Consider the following 12581-nt stretch of genomic DNA (forward strand, 5'->3'; position numbering starts at 1 on the left):
TCAGCGTTTGTTGCTTTTTTTGAGCCCAAAGATATTGGACACGCTCTTTCTGATTCTAATTGGGTCAATACCATGCATGAGGAACTCGAAAATTTTGAAAGAAACCAAGATTGGGTTTTAGTCGAGCCTCCACCTGCTTGTAATCCCATCGGAACGAAGTGGGTTTTCAAAAACAAGCAGGGTGAGGATGGGTTGGTTGTTCGAAACAAGGCTCGTCTTGTTGCTCAGGGGTTTTGCCAAAAAGAAGGGATTGATTTTGATGAAACTTTTGCCCTAGTTGCTCGTTTAGAAGCGATTCGGATTTTTCTTGCATTTGCTGCTTCTAAGGGTTTTAAAGTTTTCCAAATGGACGTTAAATCTGCCTTCTTAAATGGTTTTATCGAAGAAGAGGTTTATGTGAAACAACCCCCTGGTTTCGAAAATACCAAGTTTCCAAACCGTGTTTATAAACTTTAGAAAGCACTTTATGGTTTGAAACAGACATCTAGAGCTTGGTATGATAGACTGAAAACATTTCTGTTAGCTCAGGGTTTTTAAATGGGATGTGTGGATAAAACTTTGTTCCTCATGCGGTCTGGCACTGATTTTCTATTAGTTCAGATATACGTGGATGATATTATCTTTGGTGGCTCTTCTCACGCTCTTGTCTCCAAATTTTCTGAGCAGATGTCCAGGGAGTTCGAGATGAGTATGATGGGTGAGTTGCAGTTTTTCCTCGGGCTGCAGATCAAGCAAACTCCTCAGGGCACGTTCGTCCATCACGCAAAATACACCAAGGACTTGCTGCGGAAGTTCGACATGAGCGACTTGTCACCTCAGCCGACTCCGATCAGCACTTCGACAGCGCTTGATGAGGACTTGGATGGCGAGGCAGTGGACCAGACGGAGTACAGGAGCATGATTGGCTCCCTCCTGTACCTGACGGCGATGCGGCCGGACATTCAGTTTGGCGTCGGCCTTTGTGCACGGTACCAGGCTTCTCCGCGCACCTCCCACAGGCAGGTGGTGAAATGCATCTTCAGGTATCTGAAATTCACCCCTGAATTTGGTCTTTGGTACTCTGCGGATTCTTCTCTGGTTTTGGTGGGCTTTTCTGATGCCGATTTCGGTCGATGTCGGTTGGATCGCAAGTCGACATCCGGCACTTGTCAATTTCTCGGTACATCTTTGGTGTCTTGGTCCTCTCGCAAGCAGGCTAGCGTAGCGCTTTCTTCCACAGAAGCTGAGTATGTTGCCGCTGCTAGATGTTGCTCCCAGATACTTTGGATGAAACAAAACTTGCAGGATTATGGACTGAGTTTTGATAGGGTTCCCATCTTTGTAGACAACATGTCCGCTATTAGCATTGCAAAGAACCCTGTCTTACACTCCAGAACCAAACACATAGATATCCGGTTCCACTTCCTGCAAGACAATCATGAGAGAGGCCACATAGACTTGATCCATGTCCCTTCAAAGAGGCAAACCGCAGATATCCTAACCAAACCTCTTGAGCAGGACACCTTTGCTCGCTTGCGAGGGGAGCTTGGGGTTTGTTACCCCTTTTGATCGCTGACTTTTCTTTGGTTAGCTTTGTAGGGTTTATTTGTTCTTCTCTTCATTTTCTAGGTTTGGTAGTTGCATTGTGCATATGCATTGTACATTTATGAATTTTGCATTGCCTCACTTGCACTAGCATTCTTGTTTGCATTGCTATGATCTCCTAGCGCTTGCTAATGTGAGTTTATAAACGTGATCATGAATAGCTTGCTCCACTGTGTATATGACATCACCTGAGTTAAGCTATTTTGATTTGAAAATTTGAAAACATGGTCACCCTGTCTTGGCTACTAGCATGTTAGGGTGTGTTGATATGCTTTGCTATCTCATTCATGCTAGTATAGCCTTTCGTTCAGCAATTCATACTTGACATGATATAAAATTAATAAAATTGCTTGAATTGTGCTTGAAATGGAATGAAAAGATTCAGGTGGGATTTCTTGTTGCACTGATCGAGCTTTCGGGACGGCTCACTTTGCACTTGTGAGAACCCGGGCAAGGCTGTGCATGACTGAAACGAGTGCCTTAAACTTCTGATTGCCTTTGGCATAGGCTTGGTCTCGTTGCTAAGTAAAGCATGACAAGCTTTCAACCCCTGGCATTAAATTGCTTGATATAATGAGATTACAAAATCAATGTTCACAACATGCTTTGGATGTTCTTGGCTCACCTGTATGAGTTTGCTTAGCACTGTCTTTCATTCCCTACTTGCTAGTGCTAGATCAAGGATGATGCTTTTATTTCTCCTAAACTGAACTTGTCTAGCTCTAGACTGACTTGATATACCCTGTTGAGCTAGATGCAGGTCTTGTTTATGGATGCACACGTGCTTGTGACTATGTAAGGATCACCGGGGTGTCCGACCCTAGAGGTGGAGGGGGTGAATAGGGTCGCTAATCGCTTTTTAACCTAGGGCTCAAACTACTTGCATAAGATAAACCTAACACGTCATATACATGCTAGTTATGACTAAGGTTTATCTATGCTACTCTCTATTTACCCCTAAAAGACATGCAACCTAGCCAATCCTAATCAAACTAACTAGGAAAGTAAAGGTACGCAAGATAGAGTAAATGCGGAAACATAATGCGGTAAGTAAAGAGGTAAGTGCAAGAGGGATGTAAACTCCCGAGTAGACACGGTCATGTAACGTGGTTCGGCACAAACGCCTACGTCCACGGGACACCGAGGCTCTTCCGATCACCGTCTTGCACTACGCCACCTAGGCGATGCCGGCAAGCAAAGGCAAGTGCCCCTAAGACACCGAGTCTCGTGCACCGCCATCGTCTCTGTCGGTCACCCGGCCGTAATCCACTACGGAGCTTCTCCACCAAGGAGGGGGCCTCCTCTTCCCCCGCACAAAGTGTCGTTGCCACTCCACACCAAGACGGAGGGTCACACGACGGATCACAAGTTGCTTGCCATAGCAAGACTTCTCTCAAGGGAGCTCTCGCAAGAACTAATCCCTATTACAAGCACTAAGCACTCTCACAAGTGTGTTTAAGCCTATATGATGTACAATGAAGTTCTATTGTGGTTGGAGATGTTCTTTGGTGTGTGTGGGATGTCCAGCAACTCCAGCACTCTCCAAATGGCCGGGGTGAGGTGTATATATAGGCCACCAAGTCTTGTAGCCGTTGCTCCAACTGTCAGCAGAAAATCTGCGTATCACCGGAAGAACCGATGCCTCTGGCAGGGGTAGCGTCGGTTCATCCGGTCACTCTAATACCCGAAGTAGCCGTTGAACTCCTGACAGCTGACACAGTGACCACCATGCCTCTGGCTGGGGTAGCGTCAGTTCATCCGGTCACTCACAGCATCCTCCTCTTCTGCAGACGTCATTACACCGATGGTATGCACCGATGCATCACCGGTTCAACCGGTGCTGAAGAATCTTCTCCTGGGCTCTTTGACATCGTCTCTGGAACATAGGACGCCCAATGCACCGATGCCCTTTCTTGGACCGTCGGTTCAACCGGTGCCGATAGGCTGACTTGGCTTCGATTCCCTTCTGCACCAGAATTCCATAGCGTCGGTTCTTCCGACTACCATCGGATGCACCGATGCCCTTGGCGTCGATTCTTCCGGTGCTACTGACTGAAGAGCTTTCAGGGCGCTTAGCGGAACCCCCGTAGGGCCGGCCCTTCGGGCCTTGCTACGCCTATCTTTTCTTTCTCTTTGTCATCACTTGAACCTAAAAGCCTGAGAATGGTCATCTTAACAATCATATTAGTCCAAGTGTTGTGTTGTTATTCGATCACCAAAATCATTTGAAATGGCATAAATGGTGCCATGTTCCTTACAGACTAGTTGTTGCTCATATCATTGTATCCTTGAATGCTTTCACTTACACCTCCTGCATTGCATTCATTGCATAGCATATGTTCAGGGGGAGTCTCAGTTTCAGGGGGAGCTTTAGGTCTGTTTAGCCTTGATGTGTGCATGTGCCAACAAGGGGGAGAAGTTGAGTGCTCGAACAAGGGGGAAAATTGTTTGATTTTTGAGAGAACCAAAAACTTGTTGAGCACAGGGCCTTGAGGGTGCATACATTTGGTGAGAGTTGCACTGGTAAGGGGGAAATGCATTCAGTGGGAGTTTCTGCTTTGTTTAGCTCCTGGTTTTCCCTCCGCTTCTAGCATGACTGTGTCGAGCCCTGCCTCTGTCTTTGAGGAGTCATGCTTGTGTTTGATCGATTGCGTCGAGCTGTTGCCCTTTTCTGAGGGAATCGATTTGTGCTTGGTCAAGTGATTTGTTCTTGCTTCTTTCGAGCTTTTGTCACTTGTTCAAGTTCTCTCTTGCTTCTTTATTCTTCACTGTTTTTGTTTCAATCTTGGTTCGTTTGTGGTGTGTTGACAATGCACTCATCAAGGGGGAGATTGAGGAATGTTGAGTACTCTATCCTGCTTGTGATGAGTGAATTGTCAACCGTGTGGTGTGATCGTACGTTTGGTCTTTGGATTGCAGGTACACGGGCGTCAAGCGTCGACGGAGAGCTGCCGTGGAGGTGTTGTTGCCGATGGACCGTGCGGTGGACGGCGGTGAAGGGCAGCCAGGACCGGAGCTCGGGCCGGGCGGCAGCTGTGGCATCCACTCCTGGATCGAGGGCGCAAGCGGCGACGGAAGGCGGGTTTCTTGGTTTGCGCCACAAAACCAAGGAGGCGGACTGCTGTTGAAGACGCCAAGTCGTGGAGGAACGGGCGTCGGTCTCGGGACTGACGGAGGCAATGGGCGTCGACGGCGTCTAGGGCCTCGCTGCAGGCGAGGAGGTGACGGACGTCGGGCGGCATCTAGGGCCGTCAGAAGGCCGAGGCGGGAACAGCGTCTAGGGCCACGGCGTGGAGGCGGGATTCTTCCCGCGCGTGGAGTTTTGGCGGTTTTCTCAAAACCGGCCACCTACCCGGGTTTCGCGGACCCCCCAAAACCGCGAACCAGATCTTCATTGACATGGCGGCATCGCGGAGAAGGCTTCGAGTCGAAGAATGAACCTCGGCCGTCGGATGAGTCCAATGTATCTTTTCCGATTTTGCCCCTACGGGCTTTCTAGTGTCTAGTTAAGTTTAGGGGTATTTTAGTCTTTAGTCTAGGGAGTTAGTGGGGGTTAAAAGAGAAAGGAGGGCAGCCAACTCACCTGCCCCTGGAGCCAAGGAACCAGACGCGACTCTCATTTTCCTCCAGGCGCCCCCTCTGTCCCTCTCTCTGTTCCCTCCCTCTCTTCTCTAGGAGTAGAAGTTGAACCATGGGATTTTGAGTTTTTGTACTGAGATTGATCGGGAAAGGAGGCCTTTCCCTCCTTGTGCCCTCCGGGGTTTTGAATTCATCTCGTTCTTGTTCATCTTGTGCCTTGTTTGATTGAATTTCGATTTTCTTTTGTCGATTCATGAGCACGAATTGATGGCTTGATTCTTGATGTTTTCGTGACTCTTTGTAGTGATTCAAAACCATCTAGCCTAGTGCTAAACCCCCCGGAATCACGAGTCACCACGAATCAAAGTTTTTGCGTTCTTGAGAAAACCCCAATCTTGCTTCGAATTTCGTCGATTTCTCCCAAACCATGGAGTAATTCGTCGATTCCTTCCGTGGACGTATTCACAAGTCCCTTGTGATCATGCCTACGAAATTTGGTGAGTTTTGGACTTGATTTGGTCACTCGATCATCAAGTTTTCAAAAGAACACGGGCTGAAAAGCGTTTCTGGACTCTATTTCATCTAACACCGGATGAACCGACGCTTTAAAATTGTATGCGTCGGATCAACCGGTGTATAGATGTTTCTCACATTAGGGTTTTTCTGCTTGCCGTCTGGTTGCACCGGTGCTTTCTCTCGCAAGTGCATCGGTTCAACCGGTGAGTGTCTTTTTGCTGCTGTTCTGCCCGTTTGACCGGCGTATAGGCTTCGGTGAACGTCGGTTCAACCGGTGGGTTTTCGGTTCAGTTTTGTTGCCTCTCTGGACAACTGCACCGGTGTTTAAATTCGATTTTGCCGGATCATCCGGTGTGTAACATCGGTTGAACCGACGCAGTTCAAACCATTGCGTCGGATCAACCGGTGCTTGCTTTCTCGTGCTGCCGGCTCTGTGCGTCGGTTAAACCGACGAGGTGCCCCTGTGCACGTCGGTTCAACCGGTGTGTGTACCATGTGTGTTCCTCAGCTACTTCTTCTCGCTGTTTGCTTCCGCGTTACTTTTCGCTTGTTCCTAGGGCTGTTTTGTGTTAGTGTAGTTTCTCCATAGCTACTCTACACTTCACCTAGGACTTAAGGGTTGGATGCGAACTTGGGATCTTAGGCTGAGCTTCCGATTGCAAGAATTTTCAATTGGCTCCCATTCACCCCCCTTTGGTCTCCTTTTTCGATCCCTCAAAAACAGAATTGAGCATGCGCGTACGACTGATAAGTGAGCAACCAAGGATTAGCGGACGCAGAAGGTGGACACTGGGAATGAAAGCAGATCAGCACATCTACAGATGTCCATCGACTAAGCTGCCAGCATTACAAATCTACTGATGCTTCAGACTTTCAGTGACCCAGACATTCATTAGACTACCATACATTGAGTTCTATATTCTCACAGACAGTGCGCGGAGCGTGCAATGAATCTAAGGAGGGGCCATTTGCTACAGTAAAGCCATCTCGCCGGCGGGCAAAGCACCAAAGCAGCAGATATGTGCGTGCTAGCTGGCTATTGGCTAGCAGCAAGGAAACATATTCGCTATATTATCTTCTTCCTCATCTATCTCGCCTAGTTGCGTCAGCGAGGACAACAGGCGACCCACTGGGATGCCGAACAGCAACTCCTAGGCGAGACGCGAGAGCGAGAGTCTGAGGCCATCAGCGGCTTGTGTGCTCGGATCTTCAGAAACTTTCTTGATGCAAGGGGGGCCGGAGCCCACAGTGTTCGGCCCCAACGTAGCTCCGCCAGTGCTCACAGACTAACATTCACGTTAAAATCACCAACCAAGAACTGACCTGTCACTGGTGGAATTGGCAAGCAAAAAACTGTAAATGACTCCCAACCTCCTACTAGCTGGACACAACTGTAACATGCCAGACAGTTGTTTCGATGACGCTGAAGGTGCAGTGGTCGCCTTCTTTTAGCTTGCTTTCACAGCAAAACCTTTTCCAACCTTGTCCAGTTATGTAGCCAAAGTTGTTTGCCATTTTGAACAATACCGGCCAAGATCTTGTGTTGCCCATCGACATTTTCATTGTGATTTCACATGTTCCCAAAAGACCAACTGAAGAGCAAATGGACTTTTTCACAGCCTGCATTGTTATCAACAATTGCAAATCATTCAGATAGGGATGTGAGTATTTTGGAAAAAATAAACTTTGCAAGCACCAGTAATTATGTATGTTGGAGATTAGTTCTTAAGTAGAACATAGACTTTATAAGTCTTTGTGCAGTGTTAAAGCACATTTGTCTAGCTTGAAACAAGTGTAAAATGGTAGTGGATTTGTTGCCGTTTCTGAGAACGCCAATTCTGTATTTTGAGTGTACTTTTCATTTTTTATATAAGAATTAGGTACCTGTCTTGCAATGGTTCGAATTATTAATTCAGGACTAGGCCAGTGTAGGCATTTAACTCAAGTTATTACACACATAACCAAAATAAATCATAAGATTCCATCTTATCTTACTATTACTAATTGGAGGCTCCTTTGAAACCTCCACAGAAGCCACCTAGGATCATAGGTGGACATTCTTAAAAAATAGAGAAATCCTAGAAATTTTCACAAAAATCAGAAACATCCGACCATCGATCTGCAACTCTAATCGTAAAAATCATTGGATCTGTTATCTCTCCTAATAGATTACACACCTATGCCATTATGAAAATAGACTAAAGTAACACCTAAACATATATATCTAAATTACCCACCTCGGCCATTATAAAAAATCTAAAGTAACCCCTAATCTTTGTGTAAATTACCTACCTATACCATTATAAAAAATAATGCAAATAACCTCCTAAATTTGCATATAAATTATCCAATTATATCATTATTAACAGTTAAAGTAACCCCCTAAATCTAAATCTAAATTATATAATTGTAGCAAAATATCGAAGTGCACCAATATACAATTATAAATTACTATTCTATAATTATTAATATATTATTAATACTATTGTTTATACAAAAATACTACCCACGATTGTCAGCATGTATTCATGTAAGATCGAAGAGATAAGAATGCTATTTCACAAACAAATGGTTGAATTAAATATATATCAAACACACATGGAGATGTGATGCAAAATGAAATATATTTGCAAATAGATAATGATAAATATATATATTATAAAATGTGTTAGAATATTCAATAGATGAATTGGGGTATGAGATAAACAACTATAATTTTTTAGCATAAGTCTTATTTTTATATTAATTCTAATTAGCTCGTGCTTGCTGTTAGGCTAGTGTTTTAAATGAGAATTTGAAATTTGATTATATATATGTTAAACTGGGAAAATCCGACCAGATTTCAGAATTTGACAGAACAAGGAGACTGATTTGCATTGAGTGTAATTCCCATTAGTTGGTGAGTACTTTTATCAGTAAGTAAAACTATACATAAATAGTGGGACTGTAGTGCTCACAATGAGGCTAGTAATATCATGTCTGGTAATCCGCTTTGTGAATGAATGACGTGGCACAGTGCTGACAAGTTTCTTCTGCGATGCAACCTTCTTCGACGAAATTGGGGAAAGATTTGGCTTATTGCCATACACTTCCAAACAAGTATTTTCATTCCTGGTCTTCCTTTTCTTCTTGACAGGTGAAACAACAAGCTCTTTAACACCTGCGAGATCAATATGTCCCATAATCATAAAGTGGCAGCACATAACTGAAGCCATTCAGGACTTGTGCAGTCAGCTCGCTCACCTTGTTGAGGCACACTGCTTGGCCCTATCGCATCATCAGTCATGTCTGCAGCCTCTGCTTCATACTCCTTCAGGCACCCGTTCTGCATGAATGTCTCAACTGTAAACACCATGTTATCTTCATACCTGAACACCAGGATGTGCCCTTCCGAGAGATCGTGAGCCGTCAGAAACCGCGCCCAGCCATCTCCGAGTAGCATGCCCGACTGGTGCCGACCTAGCTCGACGCGCCAGAACTTGCCAAGAGGGCTCAAAATCATGGCCTTCTGGCTGCTGGGGTAATTCTCAGTCAGGTGCTCTTGCACAAACTTGTCAGGGATTCTCTGAAAGAATGTTAACGAGGCAACAAAAAAAAGAAGTGTGCAGCCACAGACCCACAGTTACTTTCTGAATGCTAGTTTCAATTAGCATGCAGGATGGTAGTAGGAAGAGACGAAGGTTCAGCTTGCTCACCATCTTTTCCAGGTCGTCAGTGTGAAGCAACCTGATGAACCGGGGCCTGCTCTTGCCTGCTGCCACACCTGTGTGCAGCCATGCGAAAAGTGCTCAACCGGATTGAGCTCTGATTTTTCTCGTGGCAGAACAGAACTACACAAGGTAAACACAATGCCTGTGTAACATGTTCACCTGCGTGAGGCGTGCAGAATCGCGCGAGGCAGCCGGCCGCGTCGAACGCCCTGACGGTGGCCACCCCGCGCCGCTCGAACCTGAACACCACGCTCCACCCGGCCTCGACGCCGTGCGCGGCCGCGAACCCCGCCCAGCCGCCGCCGAGCTGCCACGGCCCGCCGCCGCCGCCCGCGCGGCGCAGCTCCTCGCGCCAGACCTTGCCGAGCGGGCTCACCAGCAGCACCACCGCTGCCGCCGCTCCGTCCTCGCCGCCGAGCCGCGCCGCGAACTCGCCCGGGACGCGCTGCGGAGGGACCACGCGCGCGACGCGGCGCAGGCGTTAGCACATCGAACACGCGTGCAGCGACGACGACGAAGGCGTCTCGTTGCTTGCAGATCAGCTAGGAGGGAGGTGGCCACGTACCAGCTCGTGGAGGCAGGCCGGCGACGGCAGCGCCGCCGCGTACTTGGGCCGCGCGCGATGCACGACGGGCGCCATGCTCGCGCGCTGGGGTGGTGAACGAGTACGGTCCCGTGGCCGTGCGCGCGCGGAGCGTGCTGCACGGCGGGAGGAAAGGAGAGGGTGATGGGGCGGCGACCGTTGGAGTCCCCGAGGAGAAGAGGATGCCAGGGCCTCCCGAATGAACTGACAACTGAGCAGTTTCTCAGGCCCTTTTAGTTTCCATTTTTTTTACAGGACTCGTCACATCAAATTTTTAGACACATACAGAAGTATTAAATGTAGTTAAAAAATAACTAATTATACAGTCTGACTGATTCCCACGAGATGAATCTAACGACGTTAATTAATCTATGATTGGACATTAATTATCAAGTAACAACGAAACGTGAGTATCCAAATCCAAACTTTTTCACCAACTAAACACACTCTCAGTCACAAAGCTCAGCAACTTGGACACATTAGCTTTCAGAACAGGCACTGGTAGTGGTAGTGGGGTCGGAATTCCAGATGGTAAAGGGAGTGCTGAGGCCAATCTCAATAGGGCGGTCAAGAGTATTACGAGTATTAAATTTACTAATATGGTAAAAAAAATATTATAAGATGTGAAAGACACTCCTCCAGCTCAATTATTTAATTCACAGTCAGGTAACCGTCTGCATCCTCACTAATACTGGCCTGATCGACCACCAGCACGGCAGGGAGTATTCAAGCTCGGTAAATTCCATTTCAAATAGTGTCCGAACGTCCAAAACGGTGCGATACATACTACAAAAATTTTGATATCTCGATTATAGGTTAGTTGAAAAATTAATTGTGTCTTTAAGAACATCTCTAAAAGTCTTTATAAAATATACTCGGTAAATTATTATTAATAATTTTTTAGAGTTATTTGAGTAAAAATTATTTTTTATATATTTTTATATTTTTTAACAATTTTTTTATATCTTGTGCGTAATCTAGATAGTCATTTTCACTCTCCATTGTTAGCTAGCGAAATTCGGAATAGATGATGTCTATATTTAGATATCTAATTGAGAGGTATTTTTTCACCAAAATTTCTATTCATATAAACTAGAAAGGATATAAAAAATCTTTTGAAGATGCTCTAATACTACTTAGGTAGAGTGAGATGGTTAGTTATAAGATTTAGATAGTTGGAACTTGCAAGAATAGCTAATTCAAACACCTTCTATCTAAAATTTCTAGCTAAATGACTAGGTAAAATAAAAAAACTAGCCAAAGAGTAGGAAACCAACGGCCTCTCCATCTACCTTCCTCCTCCACTCCAAAAAAAACTACTCTGATGGATGGAGCCCACGCGTCATGGACTCAACCAACACGGTACTGTGGATAGCGCTGCATCAGTCGGAGCCGCCGGTCGCCGCGCTGATGGAGCTCCGCGCCGGTCGTCGTGCGGATGGAGCCGGGTGGAGCCGCCTTCGACCAGATCCGCTCTGGAGGATCTCGTCGCTGCCGGAGACGAGGCGCCACTGGGTCGCCACCAGTGGGGAGCTGCCGCCTCTGAGCCGGGAAAGATCTGCCGTGGGGGCCGGAGACGAGGCGCCGCTGGGTCGCCACCAGTGGGGAGCTGCCGCCTCTGAGCCGGGAAAGATCTGCCGTGGGGAAGGGCAATGGTGTAACCAATGGGTGGGCCATGTATGCCATGGCATACCTAAATATTTTGATCCACCTAGTAAATAATAGTGTCATTGATCAAATTAGTTAAGAGCTTGATTATCAATTTGTTGTGATAGATATGGAGTTGCTTTCTTGTATATCTGCCTTCAATCCTTCCAACTCATTTGCTTCTTTTGATGCATAAAAGGTACGTAGACTAGCTAAGTGAAAGCGATCGGGTGCTCTAGCCTAAGAGGAGGAAGGGGTGAATTAGGCACTCTAAAAACCTTAACCTATGGCTCCAACTAGTTTGCACAAAACTTAATCTAAAACAAGCTATCTAGATGTGCAACTATGGTTCATCTTAATGTGAAACCCTCATCTCAAAAGAGTTTAGCAACTTATAGCCAATTCTATCAAGAAACTACTCTATGAAAGTAGAGGCACAAAGATTGCAATATGAAATGTGGAAGCTTAAAGGAGGGATGAGAGGAAGCGAACTCTCGACACGAAGATTTATCCCGTGGTTCGAATTGCCACAAAGGCGCCCCTACATCCATGTTGTTGAAGCACTCACGAAGAGTATCGCTTCCCGGCAATCAAGTCTCTTCCGTAAACACAATCACGGTCACCTTAATTCCGATCTTCACTAAGAGAGATTGCTCATGAAGGAGGGGTCTCCGTCCCCGCACAAAGTTGTCGACGCCACTCCACACCAAGCCGGAGGGTCGTAGACTTGCCGGCGAGCCACCAAAACTCCAAGAATGGCCGGCGCACCAAGATATAATTTTGGTTCACTCTAGAACCACAGCACAAGGATCTAAACCTTACTTGATCACTCACTCAAGAGCTAACTTAACACTAACACTCACAAAGCTTGTGCTAAGGACTAAGGATTTGATCTCTATGCTCTTGGATGGTTTGGAGGTGTGTGTGATGTCTTGGGACTCCAGCAATCTTCAAATAGCCAG

The 12581-nt window shown here is 46.4% G+C and overlaps 1 protein-coding gene across 1 annotated transcript; it reads right to left on the reverse strand.

The window, feature by feature from the left end:
• Nucleotides 1–7056: 7056 nt before the first annotated feature.
• Nucleotides 7057–10029, reverse strand: LOC120669410 (putative B3 domain-containing protein Os06g0632500). Its single transcript, XM_039949169.1, has 6 exons — nt 9955–10029; nt 9549–9834; nt 9375–9442; nt 8923–9244; nt 8637–8839; nt 7057–7299 (listed from the first exon to the last, which is right to left on the reverse strand). The coding sequence occupies exons 1-6, from the start codon at nt 10027–10029 to the stop codon at nt 7057–7059; spliced, it is 1197 nt and encodes a 398-aa protein (XP_039805103.1).
• Between the last annotated feature and the right edge of the window lie 2552 nt (nt 10030–12581).

Source organism: Panicum virgatum, chromosome 4N (genome assembly GCF_016808335.1).
Source record: "Panicum virgatum strain AP13 chromosome 4N, P.virgatum_v5, whole genome shotgun sequence".
NCBI classification, from domain to species: Eukaryota; Viridiplantae; Streptophyta; class Magnoliopsida; order Poales; family Poaceae; genus Panicum; species Panicum virgatum.